The sequence below is a fragment of the Agelaius tricolor genome, unplaced genomic scaffold, assembly GCF_023055355.1.
Source record: "Agelaius tricolor isolate 1412-34295 unplaced genomic scaffold, bAgeTri1.0.p SCAF_3, whole genome shotgun sequence".
In the NCBI taxonomy this organism is placed as follows: Eukaryota; Metazoa; Chordata; class Aves; order Passeriformes; family Icteridae; genus Agelaius; species Agelaius tricolor.
The window spans coordinates 27,509,111-27,534,881 of NW_027269263.1; the positions used below are offsets into that span (position 1 = coordinate 27,509,111).

General features: G+C 39.2%; 2 protein-coding genes across 2 annotated transcripts in view; both read left to right on the forward strand.

Moving 5' to 3' along the window:
- The first annotated feature begins 7,184 nt into the window (after positions 1–7,184).
- The window catches only part of POC1B (POC1 centriolar protein B), a 46,941-nt gene continuing 28,354 nt past the window's right edge, over positions 7,185–25,771 (forward strand). Inside the window, 10 exon segments of the mRNA XM_071423307.1 lie at positions 7,185–7,281; positions 7,284–7,312; positions 7,552–7,636; positions 16,762–16,933; positions 17,706–17,885; positions 19,101–19,208; positions 20,120–20,235; positions 20,597–20,730; positions 21,483–21,551; positions 24,551–24,703. Coding sequence (XP_071279408.1) covers positions 7,200–7,281; positions 7,284–7,312; positions 7,552–7,636; positions 16,762–16,933; positions 17,706–17,885; positions 19,101–19,208; positions 20,120–20,235; positions 20,597–20,730; positions 21,483–21,551; positions 24,551–24,703 — 1,128 coding nt within the window. The 5' untranslated portion in view covers positions 7,185–7,199.
- GALNT4 (polypeptide N-acetylgalactosaminyltransferase 4) lies at positions 7,645–12,728 on the forward strand. Its single transcript, XM_071423306.1, has one exon. The coding sequence runs from the start codon at positions 8,126–8,128 to the stop codon at positions 9,875–9,877; it is 1,752 nt and encodes a 583-aa protein (XP_071279407.1). The 5' UTR covers positions 7,645–8,125; the 3' UTR covers positions 9,878–12,728.

Sequence of the window (25,771 nt, forward strand, 5' to 3'; positions counted from 1 at the left end):
CACCGGAACCATTTCTGGGCAAACTGCTGCTGCAGGCTGCTGGGGTGGGCTGGGGCTCTCTGCACAGCAGCAACTCCAGCACAGACCTGCTCCCCCCGGGACTCCTGCTGCCCAGCTCAGGGAAACAACAACCAAGGCACTGTAGATGAAGGAAGTAGGAACTGAAAGGGGTGAGTGGAAGGAAACATATGAGCAACATGTGTTTGAAAACTTTTGGGGAAGAAAAGCAGGGTAACGGGATAGGAGCAAGAAGAGCAGAAAACATGAATATACAAGTTGAAAAGCTCGTGTTTTAAAGCAGATTTATCCAGCTTAAGGCAGTAACGTCAGGAGCACTACATATTATGCCCTCTACTTATGCTAGAGTATTTCAGTCACTTTTTGATAAAAACAGTTAATGTTCTGTGATACAACAGAAAGCTGTTAACTCCTCAGGAAGCTGAGGGGTTTTTCTGAAAACTTGTTCTAATGAGAAAATTGTGGGCATTTTTCCTTGCTTCATTTTGTACTACTAAGCAGATGCCTCCTTCTGCTTCACCTCACTCTGATACTACTACCACTCCCTTCATTTTTCTCTCTGCATCAGGCACACAAGTAATAGTCAAGAGAAAATCTATATGATAGCAGCAGGAAGCATCTGTGGCAGTCCGTCATGTTGTGGGTTTGCCAACTGTCACACTGGGAAGTTCTTCCTGCCCAAGCACCCAGTGCTGCAACAGAAAAAAAAAAAAAAAAGGAAGCAAACAAAAGAAGAGTACAGATGAATATTTTTCTTGTCCAGAACAAGTCCCTGCCCTACTCTGGTAAAGTAGTGATGAACGCAGATGTGATTGGTAATTTTGTCTTCTCATATCTCCTCTACAACTATCCTGAAATGAAGCAGCTGCCACTGCTGCCTGACTCCTGTCCCACTGGATGGGTAGCTAACCTAAGAGAATCAAAGTTTCCTAGTTCTTCTGAACATACTAACAGAAGTCTGGTTCAGCCCTGGTAAAATAAACTGGCTCCTTAGACAGATGCCACAAAGCAGCAGCAGAGGAGAGAGCAGTGACATTTCTAAATCAGCACCCAAGTGGTCATTTCAAAAAGTGGTCACTTCTGGAGCACTCATGAGATACAGAGTCAAGGATCCAATCCTTTTAGAGGATGCATGGGGGGTGTGGAGCTGGGAGCCTTGCACTATGACATTACAAAACAAATGCATAGTGCACAGCCCCTGCTAAGCACCTGGAGTCTCTGGTGGGTCAGACCTCACCCTTTAGAAAGCAATTAGCAGAAGAAATTAACAGCAAGGATGTTGTAGTTGCAGTTGTTCAAGAACCATTAGGTTCCTTATTTTTCAGTAATTGTGGCATATTGTTTTTCCTCATCTGTTTTTGTAATTACAATTGTTATCATTTGTCTTACTTTTTACCTGGCAGTTGCAGACATTGGTTTCAAGCACTTATTTTAGCTTTACTGCTATTGGAAGACTGCTATTGAAAACATGCACTCTAAAGAAACTAATTTTATGGAGGATTATAGAAAAATCAGAAACAGGATTAATGTCTAGTTCACAATTCTTATTTCAGCACTCCAAGAAATTGCTAGTGTGCTTCCTGGGAATACTTACCCCTGAAAATTATATATAAATAAAATTCTGAGTTACAAGAGTTGTTTTTTTTTTTAAAGGCCACTTGCTAAAATTACCTATAAACATGCTTAATATAGTTCCACTTGGACAATTACATTTTTTTCCTGAAAATTTAGGTGAGTTCTGATATCAAGAGCTCATTTTTCTAGTTAGATTTCTTATTCTGGATTCCTTGTTCATGTTTATTCTATTCCCTAGATCATTCTCCTTTAGGTGAAATGTTCCCTTCTAGTACATACCTAAAGAGATACTTTACCAAACTAGGCATCTCTATACAATTCCCCAGTTTTCATTGATTCACCTTTGCAGCTAGCATCCATGTTATAGCAGATGAATGATCCTGTTAGATGATGTACTAAGTGAAGATGCCCTAAATCATTCTGTATAGCATCTTCTGAAGCATTAATAAATTTGTACTAACCTTTGCTATGTTGTATTAAATTCTTCTAAAATTGATCTAGCTCTCACAGATTCAGTAAGACACAGGAATAGTAATTGATTTTTAAGTGAACATTACCAAATAATTTGCTAAAGTAACTTTATTCCAATACATTGAATTTTGCAACACGACAATTTCAGGTATTGTATGGCAAAGAGACACCAAACTACATATCTATTTAGGAAAAAAACTGCTTTACTTATTTTTAGAAAAGCTGGATGAAAGTGCATTGAAATAAAAATGTATTTACTGACACACCCATGTTAATGGCAACACAGGAAACCTTACTGGTATTGATCATCCATTTAAACATTCGGGGGAAAAAAAAGGAAGATGTTCTTTAAGTTTAGAATTGCATATGGGTATTCATCCACATAGCGACGCTACTGATATAAAACACCACAATAAGATTATCCCAGAAAATTTCATAGTAAAACCTGGTCAATTATCCAAAACCAATTAGTGTCTGCAAATTTTCTGAGATTCAAATAATGCACATACATTATAAAGGGCAAGAGTTATAGTCTGGCATTTAAGGTAACACTAAGAGACTTAAATGCAGCTCAACACATGCTGCATATTAGTCTGTCAATGTTTTTATTGTGCTGTTTGGGTACTAAGGGAGGAACATTAAAGGATTTAATCCCTATAGTCATTATGATGATATGTATCTTATACACAAAAGTATCTAAGGAAAAAACAAAAAAGGACTTCTGGATAACACACTCACTTTTATACAAATTCTAATGACTTTAGGGTCTTTGGCAGAGTAATTGTCACTCTCAACTTCTAATCCAGATGGTTATTTGTTCGAAAGTGCTGGTCTTAAATTATGCAGTTTTCTTTCACACGTGTTTCCCTTCAGGCATCAGTAATAAGAGATAAATTCTCTTATTCATCCTTCCGTACAAATACAATCCCTACACTGAAAAAAGAAAAATCTCAAACATCTATCTGCATCGACTACTCAGCATTTTTGTGGCTCTCCTCTGGACCTGCTACAACAGGTCCATGTCCTAGAGTTGGAGACAGAACTCCAGGAGGGATCTCATGAGAGCAGAGCTCATGAGAGCAGAGCAGAGGGGGAGTGTCACCCCTCTCAATCCAGTAGTCACGTTACCTTTGATGCAGCCCAGGATGCATTTGGCTTTCTGGGCTGGAAGTGCACATTGCTGGGTGATATCCAGCTTCTCATCCATTGGTATTCCCAGTACCTTTTCCACTGCTTTCAGTGCATTCATCCCTCAGTGTATATTGACACTGTGCATTGCCTCAAGCCAGGTGCAGAACAATTTTAAACTTCATGATGTTTGTACATGCCAATTCCTCACGCCTGTCAAGGTCCTCTGGATGGCATCCCTTCCCCTGTGTCAACTGAACCACTCAGCTTGGTGTCACCCATTAACTTCCTGAAGGTGCATTCAATCCCACTATCTCTGTCATTAATATATTAAATACTATAGGCCCCAAAACAGACCCCTGGGGGAATACTACTCAGCACTGGTAGCTCTTTGGTTGCAGTCATACAATTCCTTGCCATCTAATAGTCCGTCCATCAAATCCACATCAATTTAGAAGCAAAAGCATTGGAAGGGACAGTATTAAAGGCTTTACAGAAGTGACATCACTTTCCTTTGTCCCCTGATGCAGTCTCTCTGTCATAGGCAGCCATGAGATTAGTTGGGCATGATTTGCTCTTGGCAAAGCCACGTCGGCTGTCTCTAATCACCTTCATACAATCACCCCTCATATGCTTTGACATAACTTCCAGCAGGACTTGCTCCATGATCTTGTTGGGCATAAAGGTGAGGCTGATTGGTCAGCAGTTCCCAGGGTCTGGGTGTGATAATCCCTTCCCTGAGACAGTTGCAGGTAGTCACTGTCACTCCAGTCACTGAATGGCAGTGACTTTTCAAACATGATGGAGACATGGCTCTGCCATTACAACTGCCAATTCCCTCAGAACCCCAGGATGTTTCTTAGATTAAAAGTAACATCATATGTATTCCAAATCATCCTTGTATTTCAAATCGTTATGTACCTACTTGATATTCTTTTCTTTTCTTACTGCCATTGGCAAAAAGACTTTAATGGGATTTTGATAAGAAAATTTCAACAGAAGCAAAAACCCAACACTACTCCACAAGTTATTTCATAGATTTAATATTTATTTTCATAACTATTTTGCTGGAGGAGAAAAAATGTAGGATCAGAGGATGGAAAGAAAGATCATAAGGTATAATGGTTCTACGACAGTAAGACAGCCTGCAATTAAATCTTTGTGCCCTTGAACTACATTCTCTTCCTGCATGTAGGTGGATGAACACCCACGTGGTGGTGGAATAACACCACGCTGGCAAAGCAGATCTCACACTCCCCTCTAGTGACAGAGCATGACCTCCTGAGGCCTCTCGGCAGCCTGGACTGCTCTGCTGCTAACACAGCTGCTCCCAATAGGAGCCCACATAATTACAGCTGGGGCTCTTAGTTTTATTTTAAAGTAGGATTAACACTAAGTTAAAATGCCTCATTTTACGTGAAAGAATTTTTGGTGGGCTACTATATTGCTAGCATATTTGCCCCTTATGCTCATGTATTGTTTTACATCAATTATTATTATGAAACCATATGTAATTAGTGTAATTAATGTGTGCATTGCAGCATTCATGCACCGAGGTTATCATGTCTGTCCACGTGTCCTTGAATTCTACACATCCTTTTACTAATTCTTTTCCTGCAGTGACCATGCAGTCAGCACAAGCTGGAATTACCATCCTAAAGTGTTCTTCTCTAGATACAGTTCTTGTTTGGACATATACTACCTTAACACAGCACCTGAGAAAAAAACAACTCCACAGCTGCTGAAACAGCAGCCTGCTGACACATGATGCTTGGAACATATTTTCTGAGGCACCATTTATCATTGTCATCATAGTGCACAACAACTTATTACAGTAAATTGCTCCTGCGTATCACAACCTTCAAAAGACAATGCCAACTCATAATTGTGTTATTAGGAGATTACAATAATCTTTAAATAATTTTAAAAATAAAATCTATACATACTAATGAGGGAACATAATCATCATAAAAACTATTACCTGCCAGCTTTATAACTACAGTCACTCTAGCTAATTACATGTCTGCAGTAAAGGAATACTTTGCTTCCTACGTGCATTTGGAAGTCCTCAAAGCACTCTCAGGTGAGGAGAAACAGATTAACTTTGTAAGCCCCACAATTTGAGAAACACTCAACTGTCAATTTGTAGAAAGAGTGATGCCACCCTCCTTCTCTCCAAAATCACAGCCATTCCTTTGCTTTATGCCTATCACCAGGCAATTTATAGTCCAAGAGTTTTGTGGGCAGGTAGAGATTCCAGTTTATTGTGAGCATACCAAAATCAGTAAAATATACTGACCTGCTGAAAGCATAGCAGCTCTAAAGAAGGCAAATGGAAAAGGATTCAGCAGGACTGGAAATTGTCATTCAGTTCAGTTTCTAACAAAAGTAACATGTTTCTGACCACTGGGTTTTAAGCAGCTTCCAGAACAGATCCAAACCTGAAAACACAAAGTACAAGAAATACTGAAAGCACGCAGCACACAATTAAAGCAGCAGAGATGGTACTTTCTCCCATTCAGGAGATGAGAAGGCAAAGAATAAATTAAGGTAACACAAAGTTTAGTAGTAGCCCAGAGGGATAGAATCTAAATGCTGTCTCCCTGATGAGATACATCACTCACAGCTGAAAAAAACCTGGCAGAAAGAAGATAGTTGGAAAAAAAGTTGAGAAAGGCTGGAAGACTTTAATAATGGTGAAGAGATCAATTTAAGTTTAACTAGTTAACTTACTGTTCCTGCAGTGGGGTAGAGTGCAGAGCATTTAAGTCTTATCATGACTAACTTTTTTAAATGCTACATTTACTTTGTGATCTAAAAAATAGGGACTAAAACAAAAGGATGGGAGGGTGAGCTGTGTAGAAGGAAAAAAAATCCAAAACAAAACAAAACTCCACCAATAAGCCAAACCAAAACCAAATAATGGCAAAAGAGCTGTAGCTTTTGCTAGGTCCAAGTTAAAGTCAATGTGTCTTGTCCCACCACTTATATTTATGAAAAGTGTTCATATTGTGAAGTCAAAATGGCAAATAATCAGCCTACATGACCTCAATGTAAGGACTGCTAGTAGATTTTCATGGAAACTTCCTTATATACTTGTGATAATCCTACTTTTTTCACCACTTCCAAAGTTATTATTTTAAATGTGCATTTCATGGTTAAACACAATTAATTTGGAACTGTCCTATAAGTAACAATTCTTATACGTTGGCCTAATTACTGACCTGATTCTGTAAATGTAAAAGTTTAATGTCAGAACAGCCAGTAACAGACTGGATTTAAAACAGAAAGGAAGGGTAATTGCAGTATGAGTTACTCCTTCAGGAACACTGGCCACGGGCGTATCGAATGACAGCTTTGACACCACAGCCATTCTTTTGCTAATTGCTGTCAACCATGCTTTTACTAGCAGAGCTATGGGAGCGGTACTTTCCCGGCGAGGTTGGTTTCCTCGCCTAGGCAATAAACATTCACAGCACTACCATCACCAACGCTGCAGCATTGCGGTTTTCTTAATTTTTGTTTAAGGTCGGTGTAGTTTGTTAGAGCATTAAAGGTCTGTTAAAACACCACTCTGTATGATACAGATGCGAGTGCCAATTTGGAAACCTGGAAAGTCCGACCAAAATAAGAAACAATGGAAGAAAAAGAAGACAAGAGGCCAAACTACCTAAGGCAGCTTAATACAAAATCAGTCCGAGGTTTTAAACACAACTGTCCTGCGTGAATTTGTAAGTCACAAAACCGAGGTAACATGGGCCAGACCTTCCGCTAGCCGAGCGTTCCACCTATGTCTGTGGCTCCGCTGAACCGTGCCCCACACTGAGAGCTCCGAGAGCCCCCGCAACCCCTAGGCCGCCGTGTCCCGAGCACGGACCGACTCGGAAGGTTTAACTTTGCCCATCCCCTCCCCGCGGAGCCGGGGCAAGCGGGGGCGCTGCGGCTTTAAGGGCGCCCCGCGCCCGCGGTGCGGCCCCGCCCCGCGCAGCGCGCCCGCGCATGGGCGGATGGGGCTCCGCGCTCTTGGCGCGGCGCATGAATCCGGGGCTCGGCAGGCCGCGCCCGGAGCGCGGGGCTCTCACGGGCCGCTCCCCCCGCTCCGCCCATGGCCTCCCCGCTGGTAAGGGCTCGGCCCCAGCCCCGGCAGCCAGGACGGCGGGCAGGCGAGCCGCGGCCGGCGGGTATCACCCGGCGCCGAGAGCTGCCCGGCCGCGGCTGCCGCCCCCGCTGGTGGAAACGCTCCGGACGCCGGGACTGCGGCTCCTGCCGCGCGCGGGGCGTTAGCGGCTCCTGAGGGGCGGGGGAGGGCGAGCGCGGCCGCCCCCGCCCGCAGGCTGACGCTGCGCACCCTCTCCCCAGGAGGACCCCGTCCTGATCCGGCCTTTCCGCGGCCACACGGCGGCGGTGACGGGCGTCGCCTTCGACGCGAACGCGGCGGAGCTGGGTGAGTGCGGGGCCGGGCGCCGTTTGCTTTCCGGGCGGGGCAGCCCGCTCCCTCCTCCCTCTTTCCCTCCCCGGAGCCGCCGGGCGGTTCCGGGCGCAGGTCCGGGCGCGGAGGCGGGGCGGGCTCCCGCGCCTTCGGGCGGGCTAAGGAGTCTCTTCCCCTTCCTTAAGCGACAACTTTTTGAGCAAACCACAAGGCTGGAGGAGGGGTTTGTCCCGCGGAGAGAGAGGAGGAGGAGGAGGAAGTAAGTGAGGGGAGCGCCGAGGCCGGAGGGGCAGGGGCTGCTCCGTGCCTCCGCTGCCGCCCCTCTCCCCCGCGGTCCCCTTGGAATCTACCGGGCCCACCACGGAGGGCTGGCTGCAAACTCTGCCGGCGTCCCGAGCCCGAGGCTGGGAGTGCCTGCAGCCCCATCCTCCCTGGGGGCGTGGGGAGAGCCGGCAGGAGTTCACGGACCCCTTTCTGCCAAGGAGCTGCTTTTAACTATTTAAGATGAGGATTCGTCTGGCGAGAAGATGGACGTGGATCCGCAAAAGCTGCGTGTTCCTCGGCTTCTTAATGATCGCTTACTTTGTGGTCGAGCTGTCCGTTTCTTCCTTCGGTGCCTCCCTCGCCGGCAAGAGCATCACTAAAGGGAAATGGGAGAGGCGCTTTTCTGACGGAGCAGAAAAAGCTGTCGATTTGGCTCGTCCAGTTTATGACAAACCCCCACCCGATCCTTATGCTCCAGGAGAATGGGGTAAACCCTTTCGCCCCCAGCTGAGTCCTGAGGAGCAGAAACAGGAAGAAGAGCTGATTGAGAAGTATGCAATAAATATTTATTTAAGTGATAAAATTTCTCTCCACCGGCACATTGAAGATAATCGACTGAGTGGTTGTAAAACTAAATCTTACAACTACAGAAGACTGCCCACAACATCTGTTATAATTGCTTTCTACAATGAAGCGTGGTCAACACTGCTGCGGACGATACATAGTGTTCTTGAAACGTCACCTTCAGTGCTTCTGAAAGAAATTATACTGGTGGATGACCTGAGTGATAAAATATATTTGAAGGCTGAACTCGAAAAATACATAAGCAGTCTGAAAAGAGTTCGCCTGATAAGAACCAACAAACGAGAAGGATTGGTTCGTGCACGCTTGATTGGCGCTACCTTTGCTACAGGTGATGTTCTCACATTCCTAGATTGTCACTGTGAATGTGTTTCCGGCTGGCTGGAACCACTGCTCGAGAGGATTGCTGAGAATGAGACTGTTATTGTTTGTCCTGTCATTGACACCATTGACTGGAAAACATTTGAATACTACATGCAAACGGCAGAGCCCATGATTGGAGGCTTTGACTGGCGGCTGACATTCCAGTGGCACTCGGTGCCTAAACACGAACGTCTCAGGCGCAAGTCGGAAACCGACCCCATCAGATCCCCAACTATGGCTGGTGGCTTGTTTGCTGTCAGCAAGAAGTATTTTGAGTACCTGGGAACCTATGATACAGGAATGGATGTTTGGGGAGGGGAGAACTTAGAATTATCATTTAGGGTTTGGCAGTGTGGAGGCATGTTGGAAATTCATCCGTGCTCCCATGTGGGCCACGTGTTTCCAAAGCGTGCACCCTATGCTAGACCAAATTTCCTTCAGAACACGGCACGTGCTGCTGAGGTGTGGATGGATGAGTTCAAAGATCACTTTTACAACAGAAATCCTTCAGCAAGGAAAGAAAACTATGGAGACATTTCTGAAAGAAAGATTCTTAGGGAGCGTTTGAAATGCAAGAGCTTTCACTGGTATTTAAAAAACATATTTGCTGAGTTGCATGTACCAGAAGATCGTCCTGGCTGGCACGGCGCTATCCGCAGCACAGGAATACCTTCAGAGTGCCTTGACTATGTCTTACAGGAGCATAATCCTACCGGGTCTCACCTGTCTCTCTTTGGCTGTCATGGTCAGGGAGGCAACCAATTTTTTGAATATACATCAAATCAGGAGATTAGATTTAACTCTGTAACTGAGCTATGTGCTGAAGTCCCTGAGCGTGAAGACTTCATAGGTATGAGGAGCTGCCCAAAAGATGGATCTCCTGTCCCAGAAATTATTATCTGGCACTTCAAAGAAGATGGGACTATTTATCATCCTCATTCGGGGAAGTGCCTTACTGCTTATCGCACGACTGAGGGGCATGCTGATGTGCAAATGAGAACTTGTAGTGCTGGAGATAAAAATCAGATTTGGAAATTTGAGAAATAATCACTACTGGTAGTATGAATCGGATGGACTGTGATCTTCAAGCTTTTTACACATGTGAGCAGAGAGCAGTGTTTGATTGAATACCTTGAAATGTTTTCACATCTGTCTGTAGTGGTGTAGAAACTGTCTATTATGATGAACTGTATGGAAAGCAAAAGTAAATAGTGGGGTTCAGTTTCTAAAACATGGATTAGAACATCTAATGCCTTTTATTTTTGTAAAATTTTGGTTCATTATTACTTTCCTCAGTCTTGATTATAAAACAAAGGTTTCTGAGGGGACTGAAGCGGCATTTTTTTAATCTTAAAATTATGCAATAATCCTGCGAGATAATGTTCCATGTAAACAAAAAATTTTTACTTACAGAAGTAAAAGTTAAGGTTCTTGCAGTGGTATTAGCTGACTGTGTTACAGATACATTATAAAATATGTATCTAACACCCTAAGTAATGCTACAGTAGCATGTGATTGAATGGACATTAATGTGGAAAGTTGAATCCAAGCTTTGTAATGGTCTGCATTTTTCTGGGAATGTACATGCTGTTAAAGGTACTATATTTTACAGAAGAATAGGAAGTTTATTTACTAGAAGGGCTTTGGCACTGCTTTGCAGTCTTGTACCTATTGTAAAAATCTTACCCCATGGGGCTTAGTCAGGAGCTCTCATGCATTTAGAGGAGAGCTTGGTAGCAGTGGAACCAAGGACATGCTGGTGATACCAGAAATGGAAGAAATAGGGATGGCTACAAGTAAGAATTTTGTTTAAAGGCAGTGGAGAAGGAAAGGAATCACAAAATTGCCTTAGCTACTGCTGTTTCTCAGCTATATATTTAATGTATACATTGCTTCTGTGTAAGCTTTTCCATGTTCAACTCCACATCTTAGGGACACAAAAGTTATGTGATCTAGACCATATTTGGGTTTTTTGTTGTTGTTGGTTTTTTTTTCATTTGGTCTGTCAGCAGGGTAGAGAAAGGTAACAGAGGAACATTTGGGCTGTTTCGTTTTGCTTTTTGTGTTTTGGCAACAGCTGGCATGGGTCAGCCCTAGCAAGAGTTTTGAAATAATACAGCATAAGTTGCCTGTTTCTAGTCAAAACAATATCACTGGAGACCCTGGGTAAGACTGGGAAGCTGAAGCTTCTGACATGAAGGGAATTGAGAAGACAAAGGAGAACACTAAGATTTGTTGGTGATACAAATAATTACTTGTTTAGAATGTTTTGTCTTTTCTGTTATGCTGAGTTTTTGAAGAATACTGATTCTTGAATAGTGTCTCTTAGTGTCCCTATAATCTGTTTTGATAGTGATTATAGATGGTAGATGTGATAGATATATTGTGTACTTGAAGAAAAATCTTGCGTTAGTATCTGTATTTTAGTTTTGTAAGATTTAAGTTGAACACTTTTCTTAGTGTGTTGGGCATTCCAGCTGTTTTTATTACTCTCACTGAAGTGATAAATGTTCTTCAGTAGCCATAGTATAGTAAGTCTTTACATGGGGCTGGTAGATAGAAACTTAAGCTAGTGAGCATTAGTTATCTGGATACTTGAGGAATGTAGTGGATGTACATTTGCTACAGGTGTTAGTAGGTGGAAGGGTTGAAAAGGGACAAGTGAGACTTGATATAGTTGAAGTTTTGCCAAAAATAAAGTAAGTTATAACATATTCTTAAATTGTAGTGACTTGAAAGCTTGGAGAGGTTTGCGTGGAAGCAGGTTAACATAGAAGATGAACCGAAGAAAATTTGGAGCTTGGAATGCAGCATTGAGTCATGCTAAAAATGCTTGCCACTGTGTGGCGTGGATTCTTTTAAGACTTTAATTTATTTTTAGGCAGTTACTTGCAATTTGATTTTTTTTCCCTTTTTTATCTTCCTTTTTCCCCTAAGTTGAATTTTTGTTGTTGGTGTTTTTTTTGTTTGTTAAAAAAAAAGAAAGGGAAGTTTTTACTACATAAAGGAAGCATTCCTGAAAAATTGCATTCTACTTTGCAGCAGGAATTCTTTTGTGTACCTGCAAGTTACGAACCATTTATCAAATTTTAAAAGGCAGCCAGTTGTTATGTACTGGGGCAATAAATTATATAAAGTATGTGCTTTTGCAAAAACTGTAGGCTGCTTTTCTGTAGGCTGTTACATTCAATAGAAATGACAGGGAAAACGCCTAGGTTCTCTTATGTGGCAGGTCATAAATAGTGTGTGCAATGCATGTTTCTTCAGGTGAAAGTAATTAAATGATATGAATACAGACTATGCAAATTTTATACAGTTATTTTTTTAACACTTGGCAAAAACTACTTTTTGTATAAAGAAGTACCTTCAAGTTAAACCTGACATTCAAAGTGTTCCTTATCTATTTAAGCAATAATTATAAGTGAATCTGCCTCTGAGTTTGAAAAGTTATTCTCCCTATGTATCTGAACCCTTCCTCCTCCCCATGACTTCCCTTTCTATTTTTGGAGTTATTTAGAAACAAACTGGGGAGAACAAAAAAAATACTGAATTAAATTAGCTGTCACTAACAAAAGAAAAAAAAAATTAAAACCTTCCCAATGGGAATAAAAAATGTGAATAAAAGGAGAAGGGACTAGAGCGAGAGAAAGAAAGAAGGAAAAAACAAACACCTTACCATTTCAATACTCCTATCCAATTATTTTTCAGTATGTACAGATTTCTGGAAAATCTGAATAGTTTTCTATTCTGTTAGACTTTGAAAATTTGGTGAATGCTTGTACATATTTTAAACTACTGATTCTAAGTGACTTAAAAAAAATTGAATGTAAACTTTACACTGAATAAATGTGGAGGGCTTTGGGATTTCTTTTGAAAAAATAAAATCCAGAAAATTAAATGTCGGCTAGTGTGCTGATTCCTCTCTGTTCTTTTCCTCTTTTGTACATGCATACAGAATGCAACAAAAACTGCCAATAACGTGAATTTATGGGAGTTATTAAAAGTTCTTCATATTTTATCCAATGTGCTTAGAATTCCAGATTGGCTTGACAGAGATTAAATTAATAATATTTTTTCTCCAAGTAGGAAATCTTGCAATTCATTGCAAAATGTGTTTGCATTGTGAGGTTGTACTGTATCATTGAGAGCTGCAGGGTTCCTGTAAAGTGTGAGGGTTTGTTGGCAGTGGTAGGGTTAGAATATTCACACACCCATCATTTGCACTGTATTCCATCTGCCCTGTAATTCTTGCACTGAGTGATTAATTATATTGGAGATGCTTCAGTATTTTGGGAGATGTACATCGAGCTGTTAAGGCCTGAGTTTGTCTCGTTTGATCTTTGCACAACTTTCTTAGTCACCACTTTGCTATTGTGGGAAATGAGAGTGAAATGGTAATTCTGTATTACAGCAACTTGTGTTCATATATTTGTGTACGTATATATAAAAATGTATGCTGTCAATAGTCACAGTTCATAAATTGAACTTTGTTTCATTGCAAATACCATAAAATCTTTTTTATGGCATATGTGAAGCTTAGGTATCTGCTTACGCACCACTTTGCTGTAGATCTCTCAACTTGGCCTTTGCATAAGGCCAAGTCTATTTTTTGGTGTTCAGTTCTGTAATGACTCATCAGCAGAAAAGTAAATTATCCAGTGATGTGTCTGCTGTATGTGGGTGTGTACAGAAGCATTGATGTTTAAAGAAGAAAAGGCACTCAGGTTATAAACTGGAGTAAGTTGTATGTTGAAGTCAGCTCATTGTGAATTTTCAGTTTTCTAAATTTTAGTTATATTTTTCAGTTTATCATAGCAAGGGCAAATTGTCTTTCACCTCTAAACATGGTTCTGGTTATGTTATGTATTCTCTGAGGAGCAACAGGCCTATTTGTGCTATGGCGCATCCTGAAAAATTTCTTCTGGACTTTCTGTGCTTTTTTTGTTGTTTCTGATCCAATATTTAAGTATTGCATATGTGGCAGGGAGTCCAGAGGAAAAATAAGGACGATGGTCACAGATGTCCCACAGGAAGGAGAACTTCAGATCACTGCTTGTGCCTCATTTACCTTGGGACAGCCCATCTATGAGACAGCAAGCTACAAGGAACCATGCTCTGAATGAATGGTGCTGTCATCTTTCTAAGAATATTTCTCTCAGTTTTTAGAACTGAAAGCTGATACTGCACAGCCTTCATGCAGTTCATAAGATGCTACAGGTATTTGGTAGTTCATCAATGATTTGTTTTAGAAGCCATCAGTCTTGTCTGTTTCACATTTCCAGCCCTATGCCTTCAAATTCTATTTTAGCTTATGTTTCATTTTTTCCTTTTAGTTTTACTCCACTGTAGATCACTTTTCAGAATCAAAGGGAAAAAGAAATTCTTTCAAGTACAATTAGAAAAACCCTGCTGTAAAACAGGGTTTTGAAAAGTTGAAGTGGAGGGAAAATAACCTGTATTTCTTTGTCAAATATAGGCTGTTGGGGAAGATGAAACAGGAAAGCCTTATAAATATGATTGTCTGGCAAAAGATTTTGAGAATATGGAAACTATAAGTGAGATTGAAATGAAAGCAAGCTCTGAGATCCCTTAGTTACTGAACAATGGGAAAGCAATGGTGTGGCTGGCTGAAGGTAATCCCCTTTTGATGAAACAAGACCCTCTGCTTGCAGGCAGGTCCAAGGGTCTGAGCAAACCCTGCCAGCTTGGCAGAAGGGGTCCAAAGAGTAGTTTTTAGGGTTTAAAATTGTGGTGGTTTGACAGGAAATGTGTTTTTTGGGATGCTGTGTTTTGGGCCAATGGATATTCAGGCTTTAATATTGGCATTTAACCTGGCCATTAGGACATTGGACACACCTCTGAGAACATGGGGTTAAAAGCAGAGCTCTCCCCTGGGAGGGTCCTCTTAAAGTTTCCGGCAAAAAAGAGTTCAAGTCTCTCCCCTGGCCCAGCTGCTAGCTAGGCAAGGGGAGGGGAAAAGCCATGTGGCCAGGAGAGATAGGCCTGACCCCAAGAGTAGAAAGGTAGAAGAAAGAAAGAAAAACACCAGAAGCCATCAGGCACCCCTCCCGAGAAACACAGAAAAAGAGAGAAAGAGAGTTGCTGCCTAAAACTGTAACCTTAAAACTAGATAAACATAAGCCTGTGCCGGCAGCACAGCTGAGAAAGAGAAGAAAGAGAAAGTGCAGCCAGCCGCTTGTAAAAGCTTTTAACCCCTTTTCAAAGAATGAAAACTTTACAGAATATAGACCTTTCCTAGAAAATAAAGTAGAAGATGGAGAAAGAATGTGCAAGTGTGAGAGAAGTCTAAACAAGTGAGAAATAGTAGACGAGTAAAGAAGAATCCTAGTAAGAAAAGATGATAGAGTAGCTTTTGCTAAACTCTTTTTGTACAGCCATAGACAGAACCATGTTCCTTGTGATACAGAAACTGCATTCTAGGGGGAGGCAATGGCCACAGAACCAAGAAAGTTCAGTGTTAGTGCCCCTCAGCCCCAGGGGGTGAAAAAATATAAGAAAGACAAGTGTCCCAAAAGAGATTGTGAAGACAAGTGTCCCAAAAAAGAGACTGTGCCTTTTTTAGACCGAGACAGAGCATCCTTAAAAAAAGACAACCCTAAAAGCAGCTCTAGTCCGTGTTCAGTAGTAAAAGCACTAAACATGAAAGGAAGAGGTCAAGACAGCAGATGTACTCCAAGCAGTGCCATGAGTGACACAGAAACACACGAAGCTTCAGCTGTGTTTCCAAGAGAAGCCCATAGTACAAGAAAGACTCCTCTCCTCTTGATGAACTAAAAATTGATTGTTTAAAAAGTAGTTCTAGACTAAAAGTTAGTAATTTAAAAAATAGATGTATTGTGTTAGAAATTTAGTAAAGAGAAGAAGAAATGTATTTGTAAAGTTTTCATTTTCCCTGTGTGTGTTCCTTTTTATCCATAGTTGTAATATAGTTAATAAAGTTTTGTTTTCTTTCTTCCCTAAGTAAGAGCCTACTTTACTTATTCCTAGTCACATCTCACAGCAAAAACCAGAAAAAAAGTATCTTCATAGAAGCACTAGCATTGTGCCAGTGTCAAACCATGACAAAAATGTAGCACAGTGTGGTAATGTAGTGATTCTTATAGGCTGTATGGAAATGCTATAGGATTTATACATTGTACTAGATTGGTTAGTGAGAATCAGAATATTCAACACAGAAGATGATTCATTGTATTGTAACGGGAACTTCGCTTACTTACTTTCTATGCTCTTACCTATTGTCTCTTAGCTCTCCCCTTTTACTCTCTTACCCCCTTTTACTCTCATCCTCTCTACCCCTCTCTTCTCTCGGGCCTGCTCCGAGCTGCGGCTGGCAGCTCCCAGCAGGGCCCTGCACCCAGGCCCTTTGCAATAAACCGCAAGTTCCACGACCTGGCTTCAGAGATCTCTCGTCTCCGTCCATCCTGAGCGTGCTACCCCCGTCAATCCTACAACAGGCCTGTTGATATGGGCATAGGGGTAGTCTGGTCACACATCTTTTAGCAGAAGCTAGTCTTTTAGGAATAAAAATGAGATTACTGAAGAATTTGCCTGTTTTTCTTAGGATTTGATAAAACCAAATCTGGATTCATACTCATGTGCATGATGTTTGGCTTTGAACGTTTTGCTCTGTGTCATCAAAGTACTTGTAAGCCAGTTGGCTTAGTATGTGAGAGAGCTACCAGTTAAGAATTATCCTTTACTTCTCCCAGTCTTCTGACATCCTTCTGAAAGCCTGGTGTTGCCATTACTTGCTACCAGGCTTCTGCTTAGGCTAAGTATCCCTTCAAGCCTAATAACTCCTCCCTCCCGTAATATCCATTAAGTTCTCTGGTAAATCCAAATCCTTAGTCGTTAGCTCTGACTTTCATACAAACAGTGAGCAGGCTCCTAATGTCTTTCACTTCTTGCAGTTACCTGCTCTGTGGACAGGCTACTCATATTGTGGAAGCTGAGGACACAGTGCAGCGCCTACAGATTTTCAGGGCATGCGGAAGCGGTGACAAGTGTAGAGTTCTCACCAGATGGGCGGGTGCTGGCTTCAGCTTCTCAGGATCACACTGTCAGGCTATGGATTCCTTGCATGTGAGTATGACTGAGCAATGCTGGATATGTGTTTCATTATTGTGCAGTGTGAATATGCGAGGCTTTACTCAAAAAAGTTTCTTTTTCCTTCCCCCATGCCTGGGCTTTGACAGAAACAGAGACTGGGGACCACAAGCAACACAGTTCTTTACTGTATTACTTTGTTCTTTTCTGAATATTCTGTAGTTTCAAAAGAAAAATATAACAACTGAGAGGTCACAATTTCATGTGTGTAGAACTATGCTTTGTAATATTTCTCTGGCTTAAAGATGATATTTTAATAAGGATTGCATGGCTGCACTTCATTTTGGGGAGACAAGTGATGAGGAGAGCAATAGTTTTTTTTGGAAAAAAAAATAATAGACTTGCTTTGTAAGACTGTTCTTGAGTAGTAGTAATTATGAGTAATTCAGTATGATCTTAGACTGATGTTACTTGAACTTTCAAGCGTTTTATAGATTACTATATAAAAAAATTCTCTTTCCAATACTAATGCTAATGAGACTAAAGGCCAATGATGCTACTTAATTTCGCTGTTCTGTAAAATTGGTCATGTTAAATGCAACTTAAGGAATGTTATTCTAATAATATTTAAATAAGTAAAATATAATGGTGCCATTAAGATTTGGCCTCTGTATACTGCTTTTTCATTTGAGTAAGATTGTAAAAATGCTAACACTGAGTTTTATGGGGATTTAAGCTCTTTAATATAACTGTGATTTGTGACTTGGTATTTGGGGTTTTGTTTCCTTTTCTTTGCTCCCCCCCTTAGTCATGGAGAATCATCAGTACTGAAAGGTCATACAGCATCTGTTCGGAGTGTGAGCTTCTCCCACGATGGCTACTCTGTAGTTTCAGCATCCAATGATAAATTAATAAAAATATGGAGTGTTTGCTATCAGCGCCTTTTGTTTACCCTCTTCCAACACACTGGTTGGGTTTGCTGTGCCAAGTAAGTGTTGTTTTTATTCTCTTGGTAAAGTAGAATTCCTAACAAAGGGGATTTTATATCCCAGGGTAGAAATAAGAGAAGAAATGTCTGTGAATGACAAGCAATGATCTCTCACCAGTAATTAAATTTTAATAAATGAATCTTATGTGCACAAGTTTTGTGTAGACCTAGCTGAAGTATGAAAGTTTGCTCTGTGTTAATATGTGTACATACTAAATCAGTTACTGTCTTCATTCTACTACATTAAAGGACAAATGGGGTCTTCTGTATTTATTTTTAGTCAGTGTGCTGTCTTTCTCCAGTTTTGTTTGGTTTTTTGTTGTATTAACTTATTTCCTGGCACTCATGTCTAGATTTATCTATGCGTTGTAGGGGTTTTCTCAACTATTCTTGGAATCATAGTGGCATTAAAGAATGGTCATGAATCCAGATGAGTTAAGCTTACATAATTGGAAAAGGTAAAAGAAATGGCCTTGGACTGCAAGTTAGGATTCATACTCTTTAAAAGACAGGACAGCTTCTCAAAGGCAAGAAAATATTGTTTGCTTTCTTTTTAAAAAATTTTTCCTTTCCTCCATATTAATGGAAAATCTGCATCTAAGAGAGGCCTGATATAAGAAAAAGGAAGGTTCTAGGAAATCACTTGTGAAAGTTCTTGAACAGTTTTTCAGTGTCATTGTGCAGTTGTTCAATAAGTGAAATAATAATGCTTGAGGAAGTTACGGACAAGTCAGTTTTCCTCTTTAAAAACCTGGTCTGCTAGTCTAGGAATAATTGTGAATGCTTTGCCCACTATTTGTAAGTTTAGAAAGAACTCAGAGAACAAAAATATAGGTTAACATTGAACACAAGATTCTACTGTGTCCTCTGTGTCTTTTTACTTATAGTTTTCTTTACTAATCTCTTTGTCATCTGTAGTGACATCCTTAGGTTGCTGATACCTTCCCCTCAACCCCCTCTCTTCCTCTTGCTTATGGCTCTGTTTTTAATTGTAGTGTAGTTCTTTATGAAATGGGCCAGAGTGGAATAGGGAAGAAGCTTTTCTTTTCAGTTTTATTAGTCCATGAGAAATACTAGAAATTCAAATGTCCTTTAAATGCTATGCATCCTTATTTCAAGCAGGCTTCCTTGGTTCTCGTGTTTTGTTACTTATGTCTCTAATGCTAATATAGGCAGAATCAGTTCTTAAGTAATGTGTACACTTGTGTGTTCCAGATTTTCACCTGATGGAAGAATAATAGCATCTTGTGGTGAGGACAAATCTATTAAAATCTGGGATACAAGAAATAAAATTTGCATTAATACCTTCTCAGATTATGAAGGGTAAGTTTTACTAGAAAAAAAGGAGATATGTAATAGTGTAATTTTACTGGCATTAATTTAATGTTCTTATTAACATTAATGTTAATACATTAACATTAATGTATTAACATCTATATATGTTAAATCTGAAAACAGACCAGACTTCTACAACCCATGTCAACTAAAATAATTCATATAATGTTATAATGTTTTTCTAAAGAGGTTAACTGGCTGCACTTATACAGCTGTTTTCCAGCAATCAAGAGATAATCCAAACAGAAGTAAGATTATTCTTGGATTTTGGAATGTTTCCATGTTTTCCCTCAATTTTGGTAATGCTATTTGATATTGGATGCTTCAACAAGAAGAAAGCTTGCAGACTTTTCCACCTGTTGATGAAAACAGTATTTTGTTACTTTCAGTAACACTTTCAGTGATCTGCCTAATTTAAGTTTAAAAATACTTGCTTTTACTTATATGCAGTTTTCTTAAACATCTTGGATCCAGAGTTTTAGTTAACAACTCAGTGGAATATTTATCTTGTATATATGCTTTGCTGATTTCATGGCTGCCTTCATCCTTTTTGAAGTCCAAAGTGTTGTCAGTTCTTAGACAAAATTATTTTATTTGTTATAAACTCTTTGCAGCACTATCTTCCAGGAACTTTGTATTCTAGCACAAATTGTGAAGGTTTGATTTGGATCAATTATACTGTGTTTTCAACAAAAGTGAGATTATGATTTATCATGTACATCTTGTTTTCTTATGCTTATTTCAGTTCCTTGAAATGCCTTATTTGAGTTTCCATACATGTAGATGCCACACAAGTTTGTGGCAGCTTAGTGTTAATATCGTGGGCTTTATATATATACACGCACCTAAATATTTCTGTGGGAACACATTATAAATCTATTTTCATTAATTGTATTTAGATTTCCAACTTTTGTTGATTTCAACCCAAGTGGAACATGTATAGCTTCTGCAGGTTCCAATAACACAGTGAAACTATGGGATATTCGAACGAACAAGCTACTGCAGCATTTCAAAGGTAAAAACAATGTAGTTTGTTTTATTTCTTTACAATGGGACTCTTTGCAATTAAATGTGATTTATTAAGAGTATTATTGGGGAAAGTTGACAAACAAGTCATATTGACATGTTGTAAGTATCTTTTTGTAGTCTAGCAACACCAAGAATCTAGTCTGAATACTTTTTATTTCTTTGCTTCCCTTAATTTTTAGACCTGAACTAAGCAAATGCTCTGACAAGTCTTCTGTGCCTCAGCACTTCTGTTGTTTTTTCCTTAAATGTATTAGTTCTTTGGGAAGTAGAAAAGAGCAAAGAAATAAAGTGTACATATCTTCTTAGTAGATATCTACAGCTTTTGAATATTGTCTTCTGTAAATCAGTTCACAGAGCAGGGGTTAATTGTATATCATTCCATCCTTCTGGTAACTACCTCATCACTGCTTCTTCTGACGGTACCCTTAAGATTCTGGACCTCTTAGGAGAAAGACTTATTTACACTCTTCATGGACACAAGGTATACACAATAACCCTCTTTAAATGGAGATCTTAATAGGCTGTTCAGTATCTTTACAGAGGGAAAGTAACATTTATGCCATTGTGTCTTTTATCTTGCAACTTGCAGATGAAATTTAGTGGACAGCCAGGTGTTGTGTTAATGCACCTTGTCACAAGTGGTTAAGGAAATGCATCAGTTTTTACCTGTTACCATGCTTTTTATCTGTCAATATGACACACTTGATGTTAAGTAAAAGCTCATGTTCTAAATTCATTAATAATTCACTTGATTTTCAAAATCATGTTATTTGGCACTTCAGTCCTATTGTTTATTGAAAAACAGTGTTTTCTAAGGAGGGGGAAGCTTACAGAAGATAACTTTTGTGAAGAATGGCAGGCATTTCCTCCTTTTCCTGTTAATGCCAAACAAACCCTATTTTTGAAAATAAATCATTCAAACATATTGCCTTGAGTAATATAATATATATTTTGTAATTTTTCATTGCAAAGATGAAGTATAAAATCTAAGGATAATGCCACTATTTTCCTAGTATAGATTGTTGTAGTTGTAATGTAGCATCTTATGAAAATGTGCAATATTAACTTTTCAATCAAATTTTGCAGAAATTTCAATACAGTAAAAATTGTTCCTCATTTTATTAAAATTGAAAAATCTATTACATTAGGTAATGGCATTGGTGGTTTTCTCTGGACTAAAATATCATGATTACAGTAATAGCCTAATTTTACTGTATGCTATTTTTTTTCCAGGGACCTGTACTTTGTGTGGCTTTTTCAAAAGGTGGTGAAAATTTTGCCTCAGGTGGAGTGGATGCTCAGGTTTGTGGTATTGTCTCCTTAAATGAAATGTCTTCGTTTGTTACAGTGGATGGGAGTTAAATATAGTATGTTAACAATATAGTATGTTAGTGTTACTATAGTGTTAAATATAGTATGTTAACAATAACTTGCTAATTACTCTCATGCATTCTGGCTACTTGTGTGTTATATAGACTTTACGTTGGATATTATGATGAGGAGAAGACTAACCATGTCTATTTTACATATTTTAATAGTATGGCTAAAAATATTTAGTGGTTTTTGACTAAGAATACTTAAAGTGTTGCAATTCGGTGTCAATGAAGTAGTTATATTGCAATTACTATTAAGTGGCACCTGCTTTGTTAGGTTTTCACTGCTTTTAAAGTCCTGACTCTGTAATTGTAGGTATTAAGTTGTATTACTGGGAAAACTTTGGCTAGAATTGGGGAAAAAAACCTCTTGTGTTACCTTTACTAATTTTCTTTGGTGAAACAGTAAAGTACTGGATTTTATAAAGGAAAGAAGAGTCATTTGAGCATTAAAAAAAAAAGTTAAACAGTAAGTCTTATAATTAATCTCTATGTTCTGTAATAAATTTCATAATTAAGAACACATACTATCAACCTTGGAATCATCTCTATCAGGTCTATAAAGTTTCCATAAAGAAAGAAATTTTGTAGCACAATATTTAAATTTTCAGTCTGAAATGTTTCTTAGTTGTCTTTTTCATGTTTTCCTGTTACAAAAAGCTAAAAGCTCAATGTAGATATAAAAAGCTATGCTGTTGAAATTAAGATTTTTTGAGTTTACCATAATTCATGGCTATATTCTGTTTTGTGGAGTTTGAAATAAATTTGAGCTAGTAGCAGAGATGGTCTTGGGAGATAAAAAAAATTGCTTTCTATCAGAAAATATTAAGTAAAATGTACTGCCAAGACTTGAAGTTATTGGAAAAGTGAAAATGTTATCAAACATCCAATATTAATTTTACAGGGAAAAAAGCAGGGAAAAAATCCCACAAACCAACTGAGAATGGGGGAAAGATATTTATTTCTTGACTCACTAGTATGATCTTTGATTTTCCATACTGAAGTTCTAAATAAGATTTTAAGTCCCAAAATGCAGCTTAGTCCTATGTAATTCTGAATTGTTGAGCTTACCTTCCATGAGTATTCTGAGTTTTATGACTGTTGGTACATTATACTTGAGAGGAGCAAAAGTGCCTGTGTTCACATGACAGAAGATTAATCTGAGAAGCTCTGATGAAGGCAGAGACTTAGAATATTAAGCCTAACACAGCCTCCCACACCCTGGTAATGCCTGTCTTACTTCAAAGTTCTTTGAACTTGGGGCCCCCTGAATGGCATGTGTGTTCAGTGCAGTCATGTCATTTGCCTTTTTCCTGCCCTGATTTTCTGTTGTAAAGCTGGGGCATGAGAGCATGGAAAAAGTAGGTAAAAATCCATGTCTTCTAGTCCTCAGCAGTTTGATATAGTGGGTTCATGGTGAATATATGAGAGGGAAGATCCAGTTTCATCAGGAAACACTGATGAAATGTTGAATTAAATGTTGAATTAAAAAGTAGTCATAGCAGATCTAATAACTTTCAGTACCTTAAAAATGGGCCTTCCTGTGTTTGTTGAAGTTTTTCCCTTTGTTTTATGAAAATTTCAGTGGGAGAGGAGTACTTACTTTGCTGCAGCTTTCACTTTTCTAAGTCTTAAAATGTGCTAACCACTGTTGGGTAACTACCAAGGTGTATATCTTTATCTAGAGTAAACATAAGAACTTTATTCTGTGTCTATTTTCTTTTGGTGTATACACACATACTTCTTAAACATCGCATTTTGCTAACCTGTCCACAGCCTTCTTCCAGGTGTGCCAGGAGGAGTTCTCAATTCACTGTGATTATTGGTTTACTGTAATTGTAGGGTGCATTTGTTGGGAAAGTTCTGCTGGCAATGTCATGCTTATGAGCAGAGGTTGGCCATAGAAGCATCATCTTATACCCCTCATGCAGTACCCAAAGTATATGGTCTGTTCACAGCATGGACTGGAGGCAGCTGATACACTCTTAAGTTTATGGAAGACTGCTTCCTTCATACATATATTATTTCAAGATGTTTTCAATCAACAAATCCTTCCATACCTTTCCATCAAAGAAGGAAAACCAGTATCTCTGCTTCTTGTATCAAGTTTCTGGTTGGTGCAGAACCAGCTGACAGGGTTGTTCAGATGCAGGTTAAATATTTGAAACAAACACTGGATACTTTTGTTTCTTTCTATTTCCTTCTTTCCTCAAACAAAGAAGATCTCAAAGTGTAGTGTTCTGTCATGTTCCTCACATTTTTGGCTGTATGTGCACATGGCAATTTATTTCATTAACCTGTTGCCATGGAAAACATAAGACCTTTTATGTGAAAGAGCAAAGTTATACCTATTTGTTTGAAAAGTAGTAGCCTATGTGGAATATTCATAAGACTGGATAGAATACCTTTGGACTACCTCTGTGTCCCATGACCTTCTGCATTTGGTCATATATGTGTGACTTCATATATGGTTTCTAACTAGAACATAATGAGACAAAGTTCAGAAAAGAGATTCCTGTTGCTAAAACACTGGAAACCAGGTGTTTTAGAGTTCTGTGGAGTTCTCTCATTTCTCTTATTCCTTCAAACTTTCTTGTTAGACCTGCAAGCCTTTATAGGGGGCAGAAATTCAACAGTATATGATCCCTTAATCTGGCAGAAAAGTAACTTGGGACAGTTCAGTGGGACAGTTTGTGATTATAGATGTGTTTTAGGGGTTACTTTTTGAATAGATTGAACCACATCTTTTAGATTTGAAGTAAAAATACTCTGGGGAAGTGTCTGTGTTGCAATAGAGATCAGACTAAGACATCACTGCAGTATTGTTATGATGCAGTTATCTACTAGTAATAGCAGACTTTACTGAATAGTTAGGTTTTGAGCACTGAATAGCCTTCAAGAAGTTACTGATACGAAGATTTCTTATAGGTGTTACTATGGAAAACCAACTTTGACACTTTGGATTATGAAGAAGTTCTTGAACACAATTTTAGAAGAACACATATTGATGATCCTCCTCATCTTCTTGATATTTACCCAAGGTCATGTCATTTCCATGATGAAAAAATTACATCAATTGAGGTGAGTGCAATAAATTGTCTAATATAGGAAACAAGAAGCTTCTGTTAACACTGACATTTATAGTTATATATGTTTTATGTGTATCAGGGAGCTTTTTATTGTTATGTGTAATACTTTTGAAGCAACCATAATTTATGAATCCTCATTAGGGCTATTAGGCAAGCTGATGCTGGCAAGTTTAAGCTGAAATTACTTTCATGCTGCTTCTGTGTCTATACTCTACATCTCATTCAAGCAAAACATACCTGATAATCTGGTTTCTGAAATAACTCTGCAAGTGTTGCAGTAGGTATCTTGAGCTTTATAATACTTATCAAAATACATCATTGTAAGGAGGACAATGTGCTGATATTACTGAAAGTCAAGTACTTGCTTGTCACAAGCTGTCCCTCTTTCCAAGACTTTTAGGTGTTGTGAGAAGATATCTTGATATCTACCTAAAAGACTTTCTAGGCTAGCAGTGTGTTTTACAGCACTATTTCCTGATATTTCATTCTTGAACAGTAGTTACTGTCAAACTATCTACTGGCATCCACTGAAAGTGTTGGAAATCAGGGAATAAAAGTGCAATGCCAAATGTTCTGTGTCAGTATTAGGAAAAATCTTGTGTTTGTCAAATAGTCTGAAAGTTATGCCCAATAGGTAAACAGTGCTATGCCTTCAATGAGGCCATTGTTTATGCTTTATTTATCACAGTCCCTGATAGAGCTGGCTGGCTTCTGCATGGTGATCACCTATATTTTCTTCTCTTTTTTGATAGTCTCCAGGTTCCTCTAGTGTTGAAAAACTTACCTGAGATAAATCTAGAACAGCAATCAGAATTTTCTGGTTACTGTAATATGCTATCAGAGTACTATAGAAATTCACCATTGCCTGGTTGCCTACATAGAAAATGTAGATACTGCTGCCATGGCATTTGTTTCCTGCTCAGAGTTTTAAAACATTGACATTTGGGGATATTGAGCTTTTTTTTGGGTGGGTGGGTGTGTTGCAGTATGAATACATGCAAATGAGTGGTGTAAAGATTGAGAACATTTGCTGGAGGAAGAGAATTCTGACAAAATAAGA